The following is a 24,599-nucleotide window of genomic DNA, read 5'->3' as shown; positions in this document are numbered from 1 at the left end:
AAACCAACCACAACAATGACAACTTATACAACTAATCGAGACTTTCACTCCAAAACGAGAGCAACCATTTAAAAGCCAAAGTAGCTTTTACGGCAAACTCTTAGCACCCACTGTGGTCAGAAGTGGATCTTGGGTAATGGCACACTGGCATTCCCCACAAGTTGCTTAGTCAGTAGCTTTTAGTGAGACAACGTTGGAAAGAAGAAATTACAGATTAAATCAAATAAACAGCTTCCCTTGGTCTGATATCACCATTAGGTCATGGCAGCTAATGTTAGCTCATGTTAGAGAAAATTTAAAAAGGAGCAATTTCTTTTGCTATTGCTAACACAGTCAACAACAACCAATCTAAATTAAACACTGCTAGTTCAGTATCAAACTCCTTTCCCCACCAAGAGCTGCCTGTGGTGGAGGGAAGCAATTCCTTTACTCCTTTACTGACAACAGCATGCTAGGCAACTAGCCCCCAACACCACAACCTGCTCCCAGCAAGAAACCATGTTCAGTGACAGAGGAAACACCCCCTTAAAGAGATATTGCTGTATAGTTTAGTATAGTATAGTATATTGAACTGGACTGAATTTTTTCCTGTACATGTAGCAACAATGGTGTTGTGTTGTCTCCCTGTAGAAGAGCATATATTTGCCAATGAGATATGGTGTGTTTATATTCTTGTGAAAAAAACATAACAATGTTCATCTGAGACATGCTACAGTGCAGCAGCACACACAGAGGACCATTAAAGGTCCCAGTCTGCAGCTATAGTTAGATAACTCATGCTAAATTTAGCTAGCATTAGCAACAGGGTGTATGTCATCAAGTGAGACTGAAGTTAGAAACCCGACAAAACTGAATAACATTAGGAATGGTTGAACTTTTGGATTTCTTTTTTTGTATGAGACAGATTGTGCCACTTATTCACCGAGAGCACACTTGAACTTGCTGCAGTAAATTAAATGTTCAGCACTACAGTCCCACGTGGCTTCAGGACAACAAATTCCCACCAATAAATCCAAATGACAACTTCAAGTCCAGTGAACTTTTTACCAACCAAGTACTGCTATTCTAGATTTTAATGTCAGTGAATGCCTCCATATGTGAGATTTAGCTGGCTGCGACTTGAGGAAATTTGAAAATCAAGAAATAAACTCATGTGAGACAGCAGGGATCCAAGAACAACTAATTATGAGATTTTACCGGTTACAGCTGACATGTCCAGACATATCCTGCCTCTAATAATGCATGCTCCAGGAAGTGTACACTCTCGAAAGCTGAGACACAATGAGCGCCAATATCATGAAGTGTCACAACACCTAGAAGCTAAAGAACAAAGAACCAAGACAGACGTGAGGTCAGAAATAAAATATATACGCCTGCAAGTTTGAATAATGTGGGGGAGGGAATGTCTATTAGGCTCAGTGAGTATGACACTAATAAGAGAGCTGCTGTTTGTCTAACCTCAGCACAAAGCGCACACTGTGCCATCATGCTAATAGTGATCTACACAGGGAACACTATGCTTGGGTCAGGATTGTCACTCCATGGAAACTCACCATGGTTACACTGAATGAGCAAGGCAGACATCTCTACAGCCACACACACACACACACACAGGCACGCACCCATGCATGCGTACACACACAAAATAATGAAGAAAATCTAATGTCTGGCTAAGTTCACCCAAAACAGTCTTCATTCTGTCTAACACCATGCTCCTGCTGGGGCCAGAAGCAGCTAGTGTATAGATGATGTATAGATGATGTATGAATTTTGACTTCAAGTAAATGTTTATATTTACAGCATTCAAATATTGCACTCACAAATCCCAATCTAAAAAGCAAAAATAAAACCAGCCTATTAATACTGTCTGTTTTCTGTCAGCAGCCATATCAATACAATACAATGTGGTTGATAATTCACAAACTAGAGTGCATGTCTAACCGAGTGGAGTCATCTTTAAAATGGGATGGGAGTTCAACACAACCTTTCTTGTGATTCATGTCTCTACACTTACAGTGAACTGTGGACTAGTCATCAAACACTAGTAATACACCAGACAGGATGCAATGTGGACAGTATGTTGGAGCGCTGTGTGTGGTACGTACCCCGCAGGGAAGCAGCAGCGGCATCCTGAGGCTCAGCAAAAGCTGCCTGGTTGGGCAGACTGTTTCTGGAGCGGGTCACTGATTCCAGCTGGGAGGCCCGGCCCAGCAGGGACGCCGCATCGAGGACTTCCCCTTCTTTGGCTTCCAGGTCTGACTTGGAGGTGGTAAGGGGCCGAGGCCCAACTGGAGCTCCGAGCCGGCTGGGATCATTAAGGCAGGCAGCCGTACCACTGTCCAAGCTCAGCACTCTGGCATGCGTTTTGGCACTGCCTGTGCTGGGGGTCCGGCGGGAGTTGCGCCGCTTTCCTCCGGTCCGAACTGCTGTCTCAGATCCTGCCGCAGCTTTTGCTGTGGAGGAGGAGGAGCAGGCTGCGCTGTGCTTGGCTTTCAGGGCCCTGTAGCGACCCTCTGGTGAGTGGCAGGAGCGGGAAGTGGTACTAGATGAGCTGTCTGTGCTTAGGTGGTGGGTGGAGTGGAGACTGGAGGCACAGCTAAATTCACTCTGATCACTGGAGTCCTCCTCTCCACCCCCAGTGAACACAGCACTACAAGGCTTGGCCATGCCACGTAAGGACATGTAGTCCCTGTGACGGCTGGCATCAAAGCTGCTCGCCCTTTTCTTGCCAGTCCGCCGGCGCCCGCTGCGCCCCGTTGACAGGGAAGAAGTTCTCTGAACATTGTTGGCTGACTTTGGTTGAGCATCTACTTTCACCTGCTCCTGCTCTGTGGCAGCTACATCTGTTGAGCCATCAGCACTGGTCCTGATACCAGGCTCTTCCTGGCACCTACCAGGTTCTACCAGTTCTTGGGTTGCAGACTGTGTGTCACCAGCTTGTTTCGCAGTCAGCTCGTTGGCATGAGGATTTTTATTGGCCTCCCGGGAGGGAAGGTTGCTGAGACCTCGGGAGCTGACACTGCCGAGGCTCGTAGTCCTGCCGTCTGCAGGGGCAGATGCAGCATCTCCTCTGTTCCGTACGCGTTCATCCCCTGAAAGCGAGAGCAGGCTCTCCACATGTGTGGAGCTGGTCTGTTCACTGTGAAAGCTGCTCACGGTGCTGTTGGTATCCCTGTCTGTACCGCTGCAGTAGCTCTCAGTGGAGCCACTACTGCGAGTACTCAGGCTCCTCAGGCTATCAGCACTGCGCTCCCCTCCCTGGGACTTTCCTCCTCCACCAGAGCTTTTCCCACCACCGCCCACCTCCACCTGGTACAGTCCTGAGCTGCCTTCTCCTGCCTCTCTGGAGGCTGAGCGTGCAACTCTGCGCTGTTCTTTGTGTCTGTAACACTCCACTCCGGAGGTGGATGGCACAGCTTGGTCCTGCTGATACATGTGCTCAGCCCCTCTCTCTCTGTCACACACCCCCGGCCTGTGTGGTCTGGCAGTCTCCAGCTCACTTACAGGGTCAAGGCCGCCTCTTCTGGGTGGTGGGTACAAAGCAAAGTCTGGTAGACACGGGTCGGGGAAAGCGGAGCCTGCCGAGCTAGAGGTCCGAGGCAGGCCCCGAGAGCGGAGCTCCTTCCTAAAGGTCTGAGATTGCATGGATGTGTGAGTGGTCACCTCTGTGTCACAGGAGGAGTGTGACAAGCTGAAGTGATAAGCAGCAGAGTTAGAGATATCAGCAGGCTCCCTGGACAGCTCTGAAGGACACAAAGAGGTTGACGGCTGCAAGGAGGCGAAGGAGTCGTTGGGAACAAGGCAGTACATCTTAGTGTCTGACAGCAGATCTAAACAGACACAAAGAAATCAAACAGTAAGGACAGTGCTGAAATGTCAGAGTCACTAACAACAAAAAAACCCTTTGGCTTATATGTGAATGCCATGCATGTTTACCATGATCATGACTGCAGCTCTCTACAAGAGTCAAACTGATGTCGTCTGAGGTCTTTCCACCATCTCCTGCAAAGATAGGAAGAAAGCAATTAAGAGATGACATGTTGAATCAATTATTAATCCATTGACAAGCACTGGCCCCGAGCAGCCACACATAACTGGCCTCTACAGGGGAAAAAGAAATAGATACTCCTGCTTCTTCTAAGAAATACTACATCTGAGATATGGACCGGGACCCAGTGGATGGACAATTGAGGTTTGAGCTATTCAAATCGATTCCTTGAATGCGCTGATGGCTGCATGAGGTAACCTTTAACACAGATATGACTCTGATGTCAGCATTTCTCAACTCCTGCAGGTCTGTAAGGGTGGTCAAACTTTCCGGGAGTTTGTGACAGACAGTCTGACTGAATGGAACCTGGGACAGGAGGAAGATTTTTTTTTTTTTAATAACGAAACCCCAGCAGAGCGCTCGTCCCATTTCAGACCATTTCCTGTCATCACAACTGCCAGCTAATTAGAATGGCAGTGAACAGACTCACTGAATTATTCAGACAACAGAGCCGCCTCACTCTTAACATCTACTACAGTGGACCCAGAGCAATGCTACAAGATCATTTATTGTCTTTTTCTCAGTATTTCCAATAAGGAGTTCCTGGAGAATGAGACCCATGCTTCATCTTACAGCGTGTTACTTTTTTTCTCCACACTCAGCAGTGCCTGTCTAAAGCTGCCTCGTCTTGGTGTGACTGTTGAGGTCATGGTAATGCTGAGTCAGACTACATCTCCTGGGCAGCTGGGGTGATCATGGTCAGAGATGTGGTGATTCCGAAAATAGAGAATGCATCACGAGGTTGAAGGGAAGACATTTAATATGGCTGTAATGGTTCTTTTTACCCTAAACTGTGAGGAGTTACATACCACAATGATCAGGCAAATGATTTTAGTATGCATGACAAGGTAGTGGGTAGTCATAGTTACCTTTGGCAACTGTTGATCTTCCATGAGTGGATGCGATCTGAAATCAGAATAAAGAGACAAGTCAAGACTTTAATCCTTTGAAATAAAACGTGTTCTACACATCAAAAGCCGATTTCTGGAGCAAAACGTTCACAAAAGGCAAACTGACAACGTGTGTGATCGTTTAAAAATACAAGATCAACAAGAAGGCACCGTTTGTTTTACTACAAACAGTTGGCGCCTCTTCACCGTCATCACAGAGAAAAAGTTTTGGCTTCCCCTTCGTTCTCTCTCTGTGCACGGCAGCTGAGCAGAGCACGCTGGCTGATTAACAACTCAAGGACACGCAGTACAAAGACAGAGCACCCATGGGGATCCAGAGGTTAAATATATCTCACAGCATAAAAACAGCAAAATAACTTTGAATATTAAATAAGATATCCGCTGACAGCATGCTGTGCGAGGATCACATCTAATGATAAAACACGCGCACACAACTACTTCCTCTAGTCCACCATTTCGAAAAGTCAAAACATGAATTTAAACTTTTACTTTTAATTGTCAGGTTTCTCTCAGCGAAGTGTGTGCACAGATAGATGTGTAACAGTAAACACAGAGCACAACATGACACTTGAATGGATAAAGAGTACTCAGGACATGATGCTTGATAGTGGGAAGATTAATAAATGTAGAAACAAAGTTCATCAAAGGCAAACACATTACTTTGCAGTATCATATGTATGCCGTATAGTCAAGTCAGTTTTATTTACACAGCCCTACACTACAGACCCTGAAGAAATTACATCAATGATTCATCTATAATTTACACTGCTGCCAATAAATCTTCTGTTCAGCAACTAATCAATTAATTGACATATCATTTTGGCTCTATATTAAAGATTTCAACAGATGGAAATGCAGCTGTGCGCCAACAAAGGTCAAGAAGAAGAAGAGAGGCAGCTAATAAACACTGATTGTAAACAATGCCGCGTTCCAACATTTCAGCTGCAAAGGTTGGAGGAAGAAGGAAATGCACTCGACACATCTGTTAGAGTGTACACACAGTTCAGTTTGGTGAGAAAACACTGAATGCAAATCATGAACTTTTGTTTATTACCATGGAAATTTCACAGGGTGCCTTTATACAGAGAGAGTGTTTCGGGAGACAACCCGGACAAGGTGCAAACTGAAAGATTGCAGGACGTCATTTTTAGTGGAGACGTACTGTTTGACAGTAAACTGAACAGCACACGGACAGCTGAACATTAGATTATGTTTTGAGCATGGCACGAAATAAATGTCAACACTCCCCAACCGCCCGCTCTGTTTATCTGAATCTCCGGTTAACGCACGAAAGACCAGAGTAGTAAATGGAATTAGAAACACTGGTATGCTAATAGTTTGGCACGTTTGCTGTACTTTTATTTTTGAAAAATGTTATTTTTAGTTTGACCTATTTATATTTATGTACATTTGCCTGAGGGGGCGGGTGATATAATCGGGGTCATGTTATATTCAGCCCCATGCGGTATGCAACATGCGGCAAGCCATTGCTCTGCTTACTGTACCTGCTGGTTAGACTCCATCCCGATATAGGAGTTCCTGGAACTGCAGTCCACTGGTGGAGTCTCTTGCCTGATGAAATCCGCCATTTCTATACCCCCTCCAGGGTCCCTGCACAGACACACACACACATGCACACACTTATTATTACCAGTACAGGAACGGTGCACTCCCTCCCTTGTAGTACAGGGAGAAATGTGCCATTCATCCTGCTCACATTGATGTCATTTATCTATTCTGCTTTCCCTTTAATCAGTTTAACCGACTCACTCTAATGACTTTATTAAACAGGCTTCTACTTCCCAACCTTTAGATGAGGTTTAAAACTCAGCCGAAGGAGCAGAAACTGATGAAAACATCCTTGTAGGTTTTCTCCAAGCCTATATTTAGCCCGGACGTGCTTGTTTAACCAGTCGGTATGTCGAAACAAATAACTTGCCAGGGATTGTCTATAAATCATTTCCATATGCCAAAAATGCTCCATATCGAGTCAAACCACAACACAAACACTGCGAGTAATGAACTACAGCACGTAGCATGGATGAACGGAGACTGGAAAAAGGACCAGCGAGGGGAAAATAAGTGGGGCGGTGACGCAAAAAAACACCTTCATCAACTTGAGTTCGGCTTGTCTCCTTTACTGTAAACTCAAACAACCTGGAATGTAACTCCAGATGTGTGGGCAAAGCTGCGACTGCGACTGCTCCTGTGGTCGGGAGCTTTCATTTTTCTTGTTGTCTTTCCCCTCTCTCAGCATCCTGCTAAGCACTCCCTCTGGAATGTGAATATGAGTCACCTCTTCGAGTCATGGGCAGTAAAAGGCCAGAACCAACCTCACTGGCATTTGTTTCTTCTGAATGAGAACTAAAACCTCTCTTTACAAAGAGGACATGACTGACATTTAAAGCGGGGCTAGTGCTTTGTAGTGTGTTTTTTTGTATTTGTCATTTCATGGTAACTGATAACATTATCTAGATAAAGTGATTCATTACTCCACATTGATTGATTTTGTTCAATCAACCAAGAAGACACCAGAGCTCCACTGAGTCCTACAAAAACATTGGCCATACTAAACATTACCCTCACACTAATGAGGGCATTCATTACCCTAATTAAGGGATTAATTAGCCCATATTTCACTGTCAACATACTTGTCTTTTAAAATAAATGGATCGTATATTGAACTATGCATCTTCGTTCACTGAGAAAACGATAGGTTTCAAGATCAAATCAGGATATTAATACTTTAAAGTTCATCCTTACAATTGAAAATTAGCCAGTAAGAACCCCTTATAGAGGGGCAGTGTGTGGCGCAGTGGGTAAAGTGGCCGCCCCATGTAAGGCTACAGTCCTCACCGCAGGCGGCCCCGGTTCGAATCCCGCGTCGGGCAGCCCTTTCCTGCGTGTCATTCCCCCTCTCTCTGCCTCCCCCTTTCCTGTCTATCTCTACTGTGCTATCGAATAAAGGCAAAAAAAGCCCAAAAAAAAAAAAAAACTTTAAGAACCCCTTATAGATTTAGACTGACAATGTCAAAGTCGATTCATTTGCATTGTCCCAGAAAAATAAAGTCATCTGCGCTATAAAAGAAAAAACTATGGTTGAAGTCCTGTCATGTACTTCTCATTATCATTGTTTACACAGGCATCAGACTTTAAGACGCACAGCTTCTGCACCACGGCAGCAGAGTGGTACATTAAAATGGTGTGACGCAGCGATAATGAATGAAAATCCTGCAGTGTCCCGGGGAGAGAGTGTACCTACAAGTGAAAGGAAAACAATCTTAAAACGGTATCATGTGGAGCTTATGAGTGATGTTCCTGTGAGTGATGTTCGTGTGTGTGGCCCCCAGCTTGTTTGTTATTGCGTACAAGCACGTGGGAGATGCACTTTATTTGTTTCTGCTCCACCCAAGAGGCTTTGCACTACAGTAAATCAATGGTCTACAAGTGGGGGGAGGAGGGGTGTCGGGGGTGACGCACCGAGAAGCACAGTGTTTTATGGGAAAGGAAATACAGTCATTAGGCCTCAAGGATACACAGCGTGGTTCTGGGGAAAAACATTGAATGTAAACAGTGCTTTTGTTTGCCTACAAGAGAGCGCCGCAGGGCATGATCGTAAAAACACAACAACAACAACACAGTCCTTAGCACAAGACATGGAGTGGTCAAATGATATACAATTGAATCAGTGTAGAACTGATTACTTTGAAAGTAATCTTCCCTGTAGTGAAATGCATGTTACATTCGATGCCTCCTTCTGTGTCAAAAGTAGCAAAGAATCTAAGTAAAGTTGGTTTCCCTATCTTTACTGCTGCTGGGAGTAGCTACAGTGTGTACATAGACCTTTGACCTCAGCTCTGATAGACGACTCCAGATTACATCACATTTAAATGACTCGATTCACTCCACAACCACGCTCCATGTGATCACTGACTTGGAAGCATGACGCCCTCTTCCTACTACACAATACTCCCACACAGTCTTTACAGAGCACTTTGTCTGCTTCATCATCTGAGCAGCAGCTTAGTCACACTCAGGCAGCATCTTTGTCCTACATCTCCCAGATATCAAATACAGATACAAACCAGCGCTGTGTGTGAGATGTGACCTTACCCTGGGCCGTTGCTGTCCTCCAGACGGGTGACACGTCCATCATTAGCCCCCTCAGTGCCACTTCTGGTGCCCTGACTCTCCTTGGCCTGGTCCTCCACCACCTCCCCCTCATCCAGGGCATGGTGGAGGCGGTAATTCACCGTCTTCAGCAGCAGAAACATGGCAGCAATTACACCACAGTAGATTCCCACTATCACCATGGTTGGCGGCAGGGCCTGGGATTAGAGAAGGAAGAAGAAATGAATTTACATTGGATATTTCATCAGGTTTGTGGCTTTATTATTCTACTGAATTGCTGTTTTACTACCCTTTATCTTCATCTTGTATCTTATATTAATTTTTCTTTCTTTGTGCATCTTCTAGGATTAAAGCAGATATCAGTGGAATGTTTTTGTTAATATAAGTCCTAAATAGTCCTATTTTCCGTCAGCAATCACTTACATGAAGTATTTCAGCCTAAACACGAGTCTCTCCGTCACTCTGCTCTGCTGTAACCCGAGGAGAAAATTTTCCTTGTGGGATACAAGTGTTATCCAATGAGGAGAGAGAACGGCATGAAGGGCTGTGTGTGCAGCCAAGGGATGCGCGTGAATGTGGTGACGTAGCACGAGGACCAATTGATGCCTGACAAGGGCGGGGGCTGCTAACTCATGGTGCGTTCAAAGAAACTCGTACTTTGTGTTTTTCCTTCCTGTGAAGTCATACCAGTTCGATCTGGTACGAGTTCACGGGTCGGAAGTTACGAGTGGCCGTTATAGGGAACTTTCACAGACAACAGGATGGTAAAAACACGAGCTACGGGTTACCTGGAACGCTACCAAGTCGTAGTTGTGACTTGAAGCTGTAACTTACGGTTTCAAAAGCCTGCCTTGAACGCAGCATTAGCCGAAACGGCCGTGAAGCTGATATCTGCTTTAAGTGGTGTTATTGCAATGTAATGTTATTATCATAACTCTCTAAAGTTTTCATTCCTCTTGAAAAAGACAATAAAATAGGAATTAAAAAAGGAATTCCATATGAATATGGCTCACAGTGTTATATTTACCGATGTTTTTACCAATGTATTTGTCCAAAATGGCATTAAAACAACAGGAAGGTAGATTAATCATGTCTATCTAAAGGATATTCAGTCATACTGAGTAATGGTAACATGTTAAGTAGGTTTTTTAACTATCATGATAGCCAATTAATCATTTTAAAGCAAATATTGTAGAGAAACTAACCATATACTTTCAGATTTTAGCCTGCAAAAATAGAAGATTTTCTGCTTGTCTTTGACATATTATATGATTGTAAATCTACATTTTATTGGGAGTTTTAGACTTTTGGTCAAACAGTGAGAACTGTTTGTTTATAACTAGAAGATTAATCAGTAATGAAACTGGACTTGAACGTGTGAACTACTGCACACAGACACAGCTGAAAATAGATTAGAGCACCTGTTACACCAATTACTAATGATGCATATGGGCAGGATTTAAATAACTGATGGGTTCAATTATGGTTTTTACCATCTCTTTTTAGTGAAGCAGCCTGCAGGGAGGTTATCAACACCACAAGGTGTCTGAGCTCCGGCTCCTACATCCCTGTTGTCCTTCAAACAACCCCCCCTCGACACACACACACACACACACACACACACACACACGTTGCATCTGTTTGCAGTTATGACAAACAGCATCACCACTCTAACCTGTGGCTCAAAATAAACCTCAGACCTGACCAATGTATTTCCACTCCAGGAATAGAAAGGAAACCACAAACCGATATGAAACATCAGCTTCTCAATATAGAAGTTTGTATGCTGAGCAAACAGCCATTTCCTGACATGATAACATTCACAGACATGTATCTGAAAAAAAAAACACTGTTAATATGATTCTCCAGCCCATCTGAGAAAGACAGCTCGATAAAGTGTGGAAATCATTTAACAATCAGTCTGTGGTGTGTGTATGTGTGTGTGTGTGTGTGTGTGTGTGTAGACCTTTTAGAGACAGACCCTTTAGAGGGCAAAAGTAAATACAGCCTTTAAAAAACAAACAAAGACCCCTTGTGAGAAATGAACTGAGCAGATAGCCAGTCAGTCATTTGAGTCTGTTTCTTGGACATTACAATGCCAGACTGCTGTTACATACTCGTTAGCTGTGCAAGCTCTTGCAGTCACAGCTGGTAGCGTCTGAAAACTGGTGATACCGCAAATCACAACCGACAGGAGGAAAACAAGCAGATAACCGAGGGGAGGGAAATTAAATTAACTGATTACAGCCTGGTTCTGTGGGGTCGACTGTTAATATCCCGTAGGATCTTTAACTGTGACGCTGTGATAAACAATGAATTTAGACAAAAGAGCATTACGGTCCTATCTAGTTGGTGGATGGTAGACTTGAAGGGAGCCGTTTTAAGGTTATTCTTGTTCATGTTATCGCCCCGAATAGCATTCATTCGTTTATAAATTCAACAATTTATAGTTTCTAGGGTATTTTGAGGTCAGTTTAGCTTTCCCGTTACTTTAAAAGAGACGTTACATTGTCTCTGCTCCAGATAATAGACCGAGACCGACCGTTAGTATCTTGTGGCAGCAGCAGCTAACCTAACGGACACTTGGTTCGGTAACTTACGTTGTTAACGACAGTTTAACGGCAGTTAACGACAAATACATCGAGATTTTTAAAACAAAACAGTGGTGGTTAAAAAAAATAATAATAATTACAACAACAGCAGCAACGCTCACCATGTAAAGTGTGAAGGGAAAACATAGCAGAAAGAGCCAGATGTAGAGATGTAAAGCGTTGACGAATGTATTCTGATCGGGGTCGTAGTACCATCCGCCTGTGATTGAAGCCCAGACCCCCTGCCTCAGGATCTGTAGAGTCTGCGACCCCATGTTGTTTTCTATCCCCCCTCCTCCGACGGATCCGACCCACGGAACAACCGGGGTGACACGCTGGCTTCTAGTGGTCGCGGAACATGACAAACGGTGGACTGTTTTCAGACACTGGCCTGAAAATCCCCTCTGCAGCCATCTTCTCTTCTGCAGCTAGCCAGCACAGCAGCCAGCTGGGGCACTGTTCTCAGTCCTCCACCGAGGAGACTCCTATCCCACCACGCCCTGCGAGGAGCAACTTCTTCTTCGTGGCTTCGGCAGGGTAGAGTGCTGCTGTAGCCATGGATGCAGCTGTCTGTCGGCGCTAAATAAACCTACATGCTATTAATATTTATTATACACTTCTTTGCTTCAACCCGATTTACTGCCCCCGCCGCCTTTAAGGCAATACAAATGATTTCCTTCGTGATGGAGCATGTTTTGACCTGAACATGAGTCAACAGTGATGACAGGGAGCAAAAATGCATGAAATTATTACACGTCTTGTTAGGCAGCTGAGCCAAATATGACCTAATGGCGACACCTGCTGACGAAACTCTCTCCCAAAGAAAAGAATATTTGTGTGCACCATATTTTACAGTTGTTTTGTTTTGCTTTGCTGTGCTTTTTTTTTCTCATCCTTTCTCTTGTTCTTCACTCTGCCTTTATACTATATTGTACATATCTGTACATTACATTCTATTTTGTTTGCTATTTTATTATGTATAGTTTGTTCTTTATATTTTGCTATTTTATTATGTATAGTTTGTTTTTTTATAATCTTATTCTTTATTCTTATACTATATGTTGTTATCGTCACTGTGTGTCTGTGTAATGCTGCTGCTGCACTGTAATTTCCCAGATCGATCTATCTATCTATCTATCTATCTATCTATCTATCTATCTATCTATCTATCTATCTATCTATCTATCTAGTATCTAAACACACTGTTGCCACTCTTGTCTCTATTGCCCTAGTCACTCATCTTGCACAATAAATCATTTTTGAAAAAGTAAGTTAATTTGCCACTTTCATTAAGTCCATTAAATATGACTAAGACCATAAGTGATGAAGGAACTACTGGCAATCATCCTTTGCCTTAAGGTAATTAACAAACCAAGTGTAAAATCTTTAAACTGCTGTTAGTCAGGGGTCAGCCCCCATTCAGTAGGTAAACACATTAACAGACACAGAAGACTGAGTTTACTAATTGCAAAGATAATGGCGAAAAATGATGTTAATTTCTACTCTAATCTATGCTTTTTATTTGAAAATCAAATCACTCTTCAGTGCAACTGAAAATCACAAATATCTTAAAACATGGAAAAGGCTCCTCCAAAAAACTGCATTTAGTGAGGAACCACTTATGGATACATTATTAGAAACCTCTTTTTAAATGTTATGTTACAATAAAGCAGTAATAACTTCAGATGTCAGATATGTGTACTTGTGTACAAGGTTAAGTATTAGATTAGGATTGCATCTAAATACAGTTGTGTAGTTTTTTTCCACATCATGTACAAAAAGGGGTAAAGGGCGCATCATTGTGACAGCTGAGCAGCAGTAGGGAATACATCTTGTTCTTTCCCTTTACTTACAGTGTACTTGGATGCATCTAGAAACCCCCCTCTATTCTGCCCATTAACTGCAAATGGCTCAAGTGATATGATGTGGTTTATACATTTTGCTTTGAGGGTAATTTAAAACAAAGGCAATTTTTCCTTGAACTGTTGTTAAGAAAAAAGAAAAGGCTATCCTATTTAAAAAATAAATCATTTGAGAAATTAGTTCTTGATCGTGGGTCAGAGGCAGAGCTGCAATACATTTCCTCACAACACAGGAAAAACTGATCAAGCAACACTTGGAAGTTCGACAATTAAACAGGGTATTGTATTTTATACATTTTAATACAAAAACAAAAGAAAGCAGAGTGTTTGTTTTAAAGGAAGATGTAAGTAACAGTAATTAAAGAGAGGTCTATGCGTCAAGAAGATATTGGCTTTTCAGATGAGATCATAAATTATGACAAATCCCCCTGTGAGGCAGACAAGGAGTGAAACTGTCCTCTGAAGTCACTAAAAAAAAAAAAACATTATGATGATGTCAACAGTAAGCCGGCAACAATGCTGATGTCAACTTATCACAAACCCTCATACATTGTGAACTGCCTGCTGACATCAAACGGTTAACCCCCACTCGTTGTACAGTTGCTTGAAATGTCTGCAATGCCAAACCTTTCAAGTGTGTAAGACTCAGGTTACAGTGTAAATGTAGTCGTGGCACTGAGGCCAGCAACTGACTCTTTGTGCCAGCTCATTCTTAGCATCTTGTAAACTGAGCAACTGAGCAGAGTGGCAGACCGTCTTGCAGTTTTGAAGGGGGAACACGAATTATCCCAGTCTTGAACAGATTTCCACTTGGTGCTTCTCTGCATTGCTCCGTCTTCTACTGAGTGTGAGTGGTGCAGCTGTCACTGTAGCCGTGCTCTCTTCTCTGGAGGAGGTTTGCTTGGTGGAGCTGGTGCGGAGGACTTTGTGGCTGGTTCCCTCTCCTCTTGTTTTACAGTTTCCGTGGGAGGTTCGGGCTCCTTTTTCACCTCCACTGCAATACAATAACATACAATGATGGGAAAGCTCATGGAAATTTGTGGATATTAGGCTTGTGTCTACACTCCATTGGCATTTAACCCTGACTATTACATAACATTTTACTTAATTTTATTGTGTTGTCATTATTCAAATGTATGCATGATTTTTGCCTCATGTTGAGTCTGCATGTAGATGCCAGATTGCATTAGTGTGTTGTTTTGAGATGATATAACCTATTACATTACATCTGTTACAGTGTCAAGTAAGCTGCCGTTGTCCACACCCTCCCACTATTTATCATATGTGAATATGATGTAATGCATTAAAGATCATACCTGGAATAGGCTTCTCACCAGGCTTAGGCTGAAATTGCAGAAAACAGAATTGTATTACATAGATTCCATCACATTATCATGAAGTTTATTTTATTTTAGGAAAATTTGATACCAACACAATACAACATTAATAGCCGTTTTGGCGTTGTGTAAATATACCTGGTAAAACGTTGGTGGAAATTTTGACCTGAGGTCCAGAAGAAGTGCGTCCACACGTTGTCTCTGAAACAATGAGCTTGGTTCCTCTTTCTTCTTTGACTTGGGCTTGGTTTTTTCTGTAATGAAGGAAGGGAGAGGACCAGTTTTCTTCAGGACTTCATATATTCTAAATTAACATTTAAACTTATACATACTGGAACCCATCAAGCTAACCTCTTTCTTCCTGATCCTTGAAGTGCCACCAGTATCCTTTGGATGGGTGGTAGCGGCAATATGACATGGCCTCATCAAACGCTGACTGGATTCCATGAACTGCAGAAAGCTAAAACAGACATGATTCATGTCACTCACAGTAAAAACCTTGCACACTTAGATGCTTATTTTGCATTATCACATTATAAATCCTCACCGCTCTGGAGCTGATAACTGTCCCCAGATCTGGTGCCTGATACACCACCCCTGCTATGATGTAGTAGTCAGCCAAAGGGACCACTGGAAAAACAGAGGTGGAAATTAGATCTTTAAATAGAGCCTTAAATCCATGACTTTGTGAGTTTAAATCAAATATGTCATAATTAAATATAGATGCAATGTAGGTTGTCCACTGACTCACCAGCATGCCCCAATTTTCACTGACAATTTAATCAGATACCACACTGCTCACCTTGTGTTGGTGACTGCCTCTGTTGTTTACGGATTATGTAAAGAATGGGCTCCTGAGCATGAAGAAGAATGTACTCCACTCCCACCATCTGACTGAAAGAGCAAGATAATCAGTGACTTTAGCTTTTTATTTCACAAATCTGTGTTGAAAAAAAAAAACAGATAATACACACATGTATTTGAATCTTAAACACATCGACTATTTTCTGACAATTCACAGAATACACCTAGATTATTCCTCCTGACACTGTTTCATCCGTATTTTGATCGGTCTGCACCTATTGATAACGTAACTCAAAATCAAACTGTGTAGGATGAACTTACTTGAGATGCTCCAGAGTGAGCCGCTGCATCTTTACAACCTCATTATTACAGGTTCGGTCATAGAAGGGGTTGCTTCTCTCAGAGAAATAGTCCAGCACATTTCCAGGATTGAGAATCGGCACCCAGCCGCTGTCCACCCAGGATATCCCGAGCAGGTTGTCTGCAAATTGAACGAGAACTGTTAACACACTGAAATGTACTACTACTGGGCTGGAGTCTGTTCACCTTTAGTGTCATCACACACACTCACAGACTCTAGTTTTGATGATCAGCTGTTACAATTATAGCTTCTATCATTTATTAAAGAGGGCTCAGACCATTTATCTGGCCCCTTTTTGATTATTAAAATGTTATCTCTTCCTTTTCTTTTTATATCTCGTTAATATGTTTATGTGTAATGATGGGTGTGCTGTGTGCGTTGCTTTAGATAGAATAACAGTAAAATAAAGGCTTGCAATGGATCTTTATTTACTTATTATTTGTCTTTACTGTTGTTTTGCGCATTCCACTTTCATATTAGCGTTAGACTCACATAAACAAAGGCTGTTTCAAACGGAAAGATAAGAAGTGGTTGTTATTTATCCGCGTGTACTTTGTAATAACAATAACTGTTCGATAACCATCGGATTTGACAGTTTGCAAGTACCAAAACCGGGCCTGTCACTGACCACAACCTGAATCGGATGTTATATCAAAACAGAAACTATGCTAATCGTCGCTAGCGTTAGCTTCCTAGCTAACACTAACTCAGGCTAGATGCGAAAACCGAATTTACACAGCGGCCTTTTCACAGGGTTTTAACTACAACACGCTAAACTTTGACTTGTTGAATATATCTGCATCAAAATAGCACATGAAAGAACATTCTAACAAATACTAAAACACTAATTTAGCTACCTCTGAAATCCACCGCCGACATGATGTCAACAAAGCGTCCCACAGAGATGACGTCGGTGCTGTAAATCGAGGTTTGATGACGTTGTTCTGATACGCTTTGGTTTAACTGGTTTAATTGATATGAAGTGTATAAATATGCAATAAAAGCACTTAATAAAACAAATGACTGTCACTATGCCAGCCAACTTATCTCTTGTAGCTATATTATTTTGTATAATATATATTTAATAGTGGGAGTGGTGATAGAGAACATGTAGATAATTTATAGTAGCCTTAAGCATACCTAAATCTAGTCCTATTTGGATTTATTCGTTTAACTAGGGGTAGCCTATTACTATAGAAAGAGAGACTCTATTAAAAATAGTAATTATTTCTCATTTAGTGCTTGCTTGCCCTCGGTGGTCCACTAGTCCAGCCAAACAAGATTAACCCCATCATCTGCACTTACATAGAAGAATGCAAACATCACAATGAAAATGAAAATTCTTAATTATGGTAATGTTTGAATGCAATTCCTGCCCATTTCATTGTAGCTTATCAGAGATGCATTGTTTTTTTGTTTTTTTGCAGCAAGACTATCTTTCTTCATCTAGAAACCAAACAGAGATGCAAGACATAACAAGCATCCATGAAAAAAAAAAACAAGCAACCAGTCATATTTCGTAGCTGTCACAGTTCATGGTCTTTATTTTTGATCCGCATTTGTTCCAGAGAGCTGAAATTCCAGAGACACACCCGGACAGCTGAGCGCACTGGCCGGTGAGTCTATCAGGACAAATAGATCCATTGGCAGGAGGCTAAGCAATAGTGACTTGTAACACCATTATCCTGTAGAAAACCCAGTTTGAATGACATCATAGCCTGTCATTATAGAGACTGTCGCCTGTCATGGCTCTGTCCAGAGTGGCTGCGCAGTGAGCGAGCAGTCTGGGAGAGAGAGAGACAGGCAGATGATCGGGGCTATCTGATTCATCTGGGTAGAGGTGGTTGCATGCATTCCTGCAATCTGTGATAAGAGGGAGACTGAAAGCAATATTTCAGCGGAAGGAGGGGGTTGATATCACAGCCGTGAAGAGCTCTTCTTACTATAAAATAGCCAAAGCAGATTTTGTTATGGAGGATGAAATATGACATTATAAAAGCATTTTCTTATGGCTGAGGGAGATAGAGGCAAATAACGTGAATGGGTTATTATCAGTAGCTAATTAGCCTACACTCTTCTTTTGTTTGGCTTAATAATCCACGGTCTGCAGATTTCAACACACAGAACACATAGGCCTATTATCTGTTGAGGCAGGATTGAAGAAAAAGTGGATGTTTGTAATTTCCATACCAGCCAAATTATTAACAAAGAAAATCGTAGGCCATTTAATATCTCTGTGTCCATTTTGAAAACAAATTGATGAAATTATCTCCAAAGACGCAGATAATGAAATCAAAGCTCTCCTCTTCCTGCTGGGCGACCTCCAAGGGACCACTGGCCCCGCATCCATCGACCAATAGACTCGTCGGGAGGAGAGGAGGGGGGTGGGGGGGCAGCTACTACAGGCTACAACTGAGGAGCGCGCATCGCGCAGGGTTGCGCACAGAGAGGACGTAGCTGCGACACTGGCGAGCTGAAGACGCGACTATACACGACCGAGAGGATGCAGTGAGGGAGCGTCAGTTTTCCCCAGCTAATTTCGAGCCGGGCGTCAGGGCAGCTAGAATTTTAAATAACGTCGTAAAAATGAGCGTGATCAAGGCTGGGCACGAAGGCAGGGTGGACGGCGGCAGAGGCAGCCTCACCGACAGCGGCGGTGGCTCCCCGAAGCTCCAGCAGTGCGCTCAGCCTCCCAACAGCAGCAGCAGCAGCAGCCGGACCAAAGATGCCAGATACCAGCAGCAGCAGCAGCAGCAGCAGCAACAACAGCAGCAGCAGCTCCAGCAGCAGAGGCATCATGGTGGGTCGATGTGGAAACAACCATCCCACAACGAGCCGGCCGACGTCGTGAGGCGGGCGCTGGACTTCAAGTGCCAAGGTACCCAGTGCTATAAGGATAAGAAGTACCGAGAGGCGATTGGCAAGTATCACCGCGCTCTGCTGGAGATCAAGGGGCTGTGCAGGGTGCTGGGAGACCCGGACACCAGCTCCAAGCCCCCGTCCCCCCTCCTGCCCACCATCAGCAAGTCCAGCACGCTGACAGATGAGCAGAAGGGGGCCATGGAGAATGCAGAGCTGGAGTGTTACAACAGCTTGGCCGGTGAGCGACACACACACACACACACACACACACACACACACACACACACACACACACACACACACACACACACACACACACACACACACACACACACACACACACACACACACACACACACACACACCTCTCTTTTCAGTGGGGACAGATTCTGGGAATACTCCAGAGCTCATGAATGATTCATATCGAGTATGAGTCATTCTCAGGCTTACCCCACTATCCCCCTCACTTTCTTTGATTTTCACTTTATGTAGCTGGTGTTTACTCACCCCTTGGCAAATTAATTAGTCCATTGTATTGTTAATTAAAGTGTGGTGCAAGGATACACACACTTCTGCTATATGATTAAATCTCAACGTGGGATCATTCATTGTTATCACTGACGTCTTCCTCTCTCTGGTCTTTTCCCTCTTCTATTCCAGCCTGTCTTTTACAAATGGAGCTGGTCAACTACGAGCGAGTAAAAGAATACTGCCTGAAAGTGCTACACAAGGAGGGGAAGAACTTCAAAGCTCTTTACCGATCCGGAGTGGCCTATTACCACCTAGGTGAATTCCAGAAGGCTCTGTACTACCTGAAGGAGTCACACAAACAGGAACCATCAGGTCAGGACTGACGCACTGTGACACTCGGCTCCGGTATCTAAATCATCCTGACCTCATCTTGACCTCACTGTAGCTGCACTGATTGTTTCCTTCAATAGCAAACACACACATCTATATAACTGTGCCAGTCAGGGGGGCTCCTGATCTGATCTCTATATGGAGGACTGTAAACTACAGCTGGGCCAACCCTACATTTAAACATCTGGTCTGTTTGTGCATCTTGCTGAGACTTTCTATATTAACTGATTGGTAAAACAGCCTCTATATGTGTTCAAAGTAATACATTTATGAGACTCTGGGGCTGCATCAGGTGTCAACATTATTAGAAATCATTCTCGAGTGACAAAATTGAATGGTAATCCTTCTAGTCGTAACTGAGGTAGGCTACAGCATTAAAAAACAAACAAACAGGAATATCAACTTCATGGTGATACTAGGAAAAGAAAGGGAATCACCCAACTCAGAGGAAAACATCATCTGAGAACCATAAATGTACAGAGAAAATTTGATGCCAATTAATCGATTTGATATTTTACAAACATTTTGCCTGTTCAAATACCAATTTTCACAACATCTAATCATCTAATAGTAGTTCCAGTCTGGACTAAATGAGTAATTTGGGGATAAACTGGCTGCGCCACATTTCTGTGGCTTTAATTAAAGGAAAGATCAATGAAACTACAACCACAGTCCGCTCTCATACATGGGAATGTGCAAGTGCTGGCCTCACTGGAGTTTAGTAGATATAACGGCTCAGTGAATCACTCAGGTGCAGGTGTGTTGTTTCTACCGTGATACAGTAGCCTATACTGGGGAGCTAACTGGGGGATTAGAAACAGGCGCACAGGTGAGTGTTAAAATCAGGTAATGAGTGGTGCTGGGGAACACAGGGGACTACTGCAGGACAGGAGGGGAATGATACTCAAGAAAAATGATGCAAAATATAAAGAGTGATTTGCATACTGCATTTCATAGTGTCGTCTTCTGCTGTAACATCTATGGTTGCTAAACTATTTTCTGCTGCAGGTGGAGTTATCATATAAATAAGACATAATGACATTATGGTTGTCACTTTAATTGTGTCACTTTTGATCAGATAAATGTTTGGGATGCAAATAATTTTGTCCAATAGCAGATCTGTTTATCTTTGACTGATAACTTGAAAGGTTCCCGGTGTTGACCCTTTAAGACGGTGGTTCCCAACCGTTTTTGGCTCCTGACCCCATTTTGACATCACAAATTTCTGGCGTCCCCACGATCACGGCCGTCAATCAAGATGTGCCAGCTCAGATATTTTCATATGCTGCGTTTTATTTGAATTCAATTTATATTCAAGAAAGAGAAAGTATAGGATGCAGTTGTTTAAGATTGGGTGTGGTGTTTTTAATCATAATTTTAAAGAGAATAGTAATTGGTTAAAAAAATATTTTATCGATTACTAGACAACTCAGGCGACCCCATTTGAATTCCAGCCGACCCCAAGGTTGAAAAACACAGCTGTAAGACCATTTCAAAACCAAACAGGATAAGCTAAAAAAAAAAAAAAGGTGGCATATTGTTTCATGTGGTAACAAAAACATGTTTATTTTTTCATGAGAAAATATTTCCAATAATTAATCCCTTTAGCCACTTTACAGTGTCACACTCTGTTCAGTTTTAGTGGAAGATTTACGCTCCATTTCCTCCCTGAGCCGGAAATAAATAAGCCTTTTCCTGTCTTTGTTTCCCAGACACCAATGTCATCCGCTACATCCAGCTGACAGAGATGAAGATTCGCCGGAATGCCCAAAGGGAAAAGAAAGAGGCGACATAAGCACTCACTGTCTGATGACTTCTCACCCGTCATAGATCAGCCCTACTGTGTGCCACCCAGAACGTACACACCACGAGTCAGAGGCCCAGTGGTGTGAAGCGATGTTATGTTTGCTTTTGCTTTGCACAGCATCTGGTTGCCAGTTATGTGATTGAGCTTCCCTGTTGTGTGCTTGAAGCATTTCTTCTTTAAAAAATGTACCAGATATTGAGTTTCTGTCTCCAAACCTCCAAAAATCTATCTAGTATGAATCAATCCCAAGTATGTTTTTAACCATTACAAACTGATGCACTGCCAGTCCAAACATTGCACATACAGGCCAACACTTGTGATAGAGACAGGAGCAACAAGGTCCGCAGAGTGAATCCAGCATGACTGCAGGCAAGTGTAACTGTAATTTAGCACCTGCCCTCGCACAAGATGTCTTTTGAATGGCACGGAGCAAGTGAGTAACAACCACCTACACTTGTGTCACCATCCTTTGATTTTTGGGTATTACAACAAAAGATCAAGATTTTTTTTTTCTACACTTTCAACTATAACTGAATAATGGTGCTTTCACTAAGTGGGTTTCTAATTTAAGATACATAGGGTAGGACATCAAGAGCACACAGTTGCTAATTGCAGTATGAATTTAAGAGACATATCACAAAAAAAAATGTAAATAGGCTACTTTATAGAAATCACAAGAAAATATTATGGAGAGGCAAGCTACTTGTGGTTATTTATGCCAAAATGAAGCACTTCATTCACAGCATTTACTGTACTAACAAATACTGTATGTTTATTGTAAAGGTATTCGTAATAAATGTCTCAGTTGATTGAAATATTTTCTGTGGTATTACAGCAGTGGATTTCCCTTCAACTTTTAATTTCCATCTGCCCTATATACAGTAACTCATAAGCTACACACATCTGTGGAGGGATCCTGATGAAAGCACATGTGTAAATAAACCAGTGAATCGAAGCTGATTGAAATGATTTCATGCTTTTTTTTCCTTCTAAGCAGTTGCCATGGTGAGGCCTCGGTATAACATGTTGGTTCATGGAGAATTTTTCTGAAAATTATGGTATCAGTCATGAGTCAGAAAAAAAAAAAACATGACAGGCAGTTATTTGAAAGTGGGGGATGGGGGGCAAACACTGAAGCTGCTATAAGTGATTTTTTTCCAGCCACTTGGGGGCAGTAGAAACAACCTCACCGACAGATTGTTGTGTTCTGACGTTTGGTTTTAGTGCATATGGGGAATTTGTTCGCAAACTGTTGCCTCATACGGAAAACACATTAGCATTGATTTGGGGATTTTCGATGATTTTGTTTCTCTCATTCTTAGAAAGATGAAAAAATGAAGCAATTTTACTAATTACCGCTCTTCTGGAGATAGTCACAAAAAATTACATCAAAGACGATTCAAGCCATTTGAATTAAGAAAAAAAAAAAAAATTGTCCACTCTCTGTTAAAAAAAGATTTTTTAACTCCGCCTCCGAGTCGAAACGGAGATTGCAGTCAGCCAGTTGCTCAGAGAGGAAACAAACTGGGTTTATCAACCAAATGCTAATGCTAATAAACATTAGGCACAAACTGTTAAAGGGATAGTTCACCCAAAATTCAAATTTCACTCATTATCTACTCACCCTCATGTCGACTAAGGGTTGGGAGAAGTTTCAGAGTCCTCCGTGCCTTCTCTGAGTTACAGCGGGGCTCCGTGCAGCACTGCATGTCTATATGACGGTTGTGAACGGGGCTCACTTTTCTTCGTCCAAAAAGACACACCAAAAAACATCCGAATACCTCCACACAGCTTGTCTGTAATGTCCCTCTTGTATTGAAGCCCCAACATGAGAAATTGTTCCGAAAAAAATTAAATAAGTCTATATTTTAAGCTTGTTTGTAGCGGAAGCTCCCAGTGTCTCTGTTCACTGCTCTGCCTGTGTCAGTGCAAATCTCGCGAGATTTGCACTGACAAAGGCGGAGCACTAAACTGAGACACTGGGAGCTTCCGCTACAAACAAGCGACATGAGGGTGAGTAAATAATGAGTGAAATTTGAATTTTGGGTGAACTATCCCTTTAAGTCTCCAGTAAATCCAATGTGAATTGATCACTTTCACATTACACAGTCATTTGATTCATTGTTATTATATGTTGCTTATTGCTGTCATTAGTCTGATACCCTTCCATTCACTACAACAACACACGGTCTTATAAAAGAATATGTGACCCCGTCAGATTGTTTACTATAATTTTACTCAAATCAGTGTATTCCAGTGCAAATACAAGTCAGTCAATAACTATTATTATTCCCAACCTGAACAATGTCCATCAGCAACAGTAAGATCAGCTTATTCGTGGTTAACATTTCAGACAGGTAATGACACCTTGGCTACACCTCAGAGGGAGAGCTGTGTTTCAACCAACACCCTTAGTTGAAACACTGTGTTTGTACATTGAGCATGATCACATTCTGCACATCCTCAGAGAAAAAGCATTCACATTTACATGTACATACACTTAGGATAAAGACAGATCAAATCTCAGAGGATGCAGTCCTCCAGGCTGAGAGGTCACTTGACATTTGAAAATGAAAATAATGAGAGAAAACAGGCAATCAGATAGTGTTCCTGTTCATTATTTTTCAAATATCTGATGAATTAGCTCTTTTTACCTGCTAGTTTGACAGTTTTCATGTCAGACTTACTACCTTTGTCCCCAGTTCCCCTATTAAAATCAATTAGCCCATCTAGCAGGTTGAAATAAAGGTTTGAAAAATGTTTTTTAAATAAAATTTAATCCAGAATGATCCAGACAAACCCACATAATTGTGGTAACAAAATAATGTGAAAAAATATAATGTGCAGGATCCAGTTTGCATGCATTTTGCTCAATAAGGTACCCTTTTACACTGTTTCTTTTTGCAATTTTGTCGATTGATGAAATATTTAGTCTATATAATGTAACAACACCTGTTAGTTTTCTAAAGCCCAACTAGATTTTCATGAACTTGCTTCTTTTTTCTGTCATCACCGCAAGAACAA

At 42.3% G+C, this 24,599-nt stretch overlaps 3 protein-coding genes across 6 annotated transcripts in view; 1 reads left to right on the top strand and 2 right to left on the bottom strand.

The window, feature by feature from the left end:
- Nucleotides 1-12,161, bottom strand: part of pcnx1 (pecanex 1) — a 33,913-nt gene extending 21,752 nt beyond the window's left edge. For all 4 annotated transcript variants that reach the window (XM_083998268.1, XM_083998269.1, XM_083998270.1 and 1 more), the window contains exons 1-6: nt 11,804-12,161; nt 9,073-9,287; nt 6,465-6,570; nt 4,918-4,954; nt 3,937-4,002; nt 2,106-3,830 (exon numbers count right to left, since the gene is read on the bottom strand). In XM_083998268.1, the coding sequence (XP_083854394.1) occupies nt 2,106-3,830; nt 3,937-4,002; nt 4,918-4,954; nt 6,465-6,570; nt 9,073-9,287; nt 11,804-11,956 (2,302 nt within the window). In that variant the 5' untranslated portion in view covers nt 11,957-12,161. The remainder of the gene's footprint in view (nt 1-2,105; nt 3,831-3,936; nt 4,003-4,917; nt 4,955-6,464; nt 6,571-9,072; nt 9,288-11,803) is intronic.
- Nucleotides 12,162-13,366: 1,205 nt separating this feature from the next.
- Nucleotides 13,367-16,943, bottom strand: med6 (mediator complex subunit 6). The gene is made up of 8 exons (XM_083998987.1): nt 16,903-16,943; nt 16,006-16,165; nt 15,683-15,774; nt 15,428-15,510; nt 15,232-15,340; nt 15,019-15,134; nt 14,860-14,887; nt 13,367-14,537 (listed from the first exon to the last, which is right to left on the bottom strand). The coding sequence occupies exons 1-8, from the start codon at nt 16,922-16,924 to the stop codon at nt 14,407-14,409; spliced, it is 741 nt and encodes a 246-aa protein (XP_083855113.1). The 5' UTR covers nt 16,925-16,943; the 3' UTR covers nt 13,367-14,406.
- Nucleotides 16,944-18,631: 1,688 nt separating this feature from the next.
- ttc9 (tetratricopeptide repeat domain 9) lies at nt 18,632-21,563 on the top strand (the record flags this gene model as incomplete). The annotated part of the gene is made up of 3 exons (XM_083997878.1): nt 18,632-19,145; nt 19,568-19,750; nt 21,481-21,563. 3 exons carry the CDS (start codon nt 18,632-18,634, stop codon nt 21,561-21,563), a joined length of 780 nt encoding a protein of 259 aa, XP_083854004.1.
- Between the last annotated feature and the right edge of the window lie 3,036 nt (nt 21,564-24,599).

This window comes from Trachurus trachurus, assembly GCF_905171665.1.
Source record: "Trachurus trachurus genome assembly, chromosome: 22".
In the NCBI taxonomy this organism is placed as follows: Eukaryota; Metazoa; Chordata; class Actinopteri; order Carangiformes; family Carangidae; genus Trachurus; species Trachurus trachurus.
Note: the sequence above shows the minus strand (reverse complement) of the source record. Positions and strands in the feature narration are given on the sequence as shown.

Coding starts and splice junctions, on each gene's coding strand:
- med6 (XM_083998987.1), bottom strand. CDS start 16,924: ATGTCGGCGGTGGATTTCAGAG. Junction 15,775..16,005: donor CTCACTCTGGAGCATCTCAA/GTAAGTTCATCC, acceptor TTGCTCTTTCAG/TCAGATGGTGGGAGTGGAGT. Junction 14,888..15,018: donor TTCCACCAACGTTTTACCAG/GTATATTTACAC, acceptor CTGCAATTTCAG/CCTAAGCCTGGTGAGAAGCC.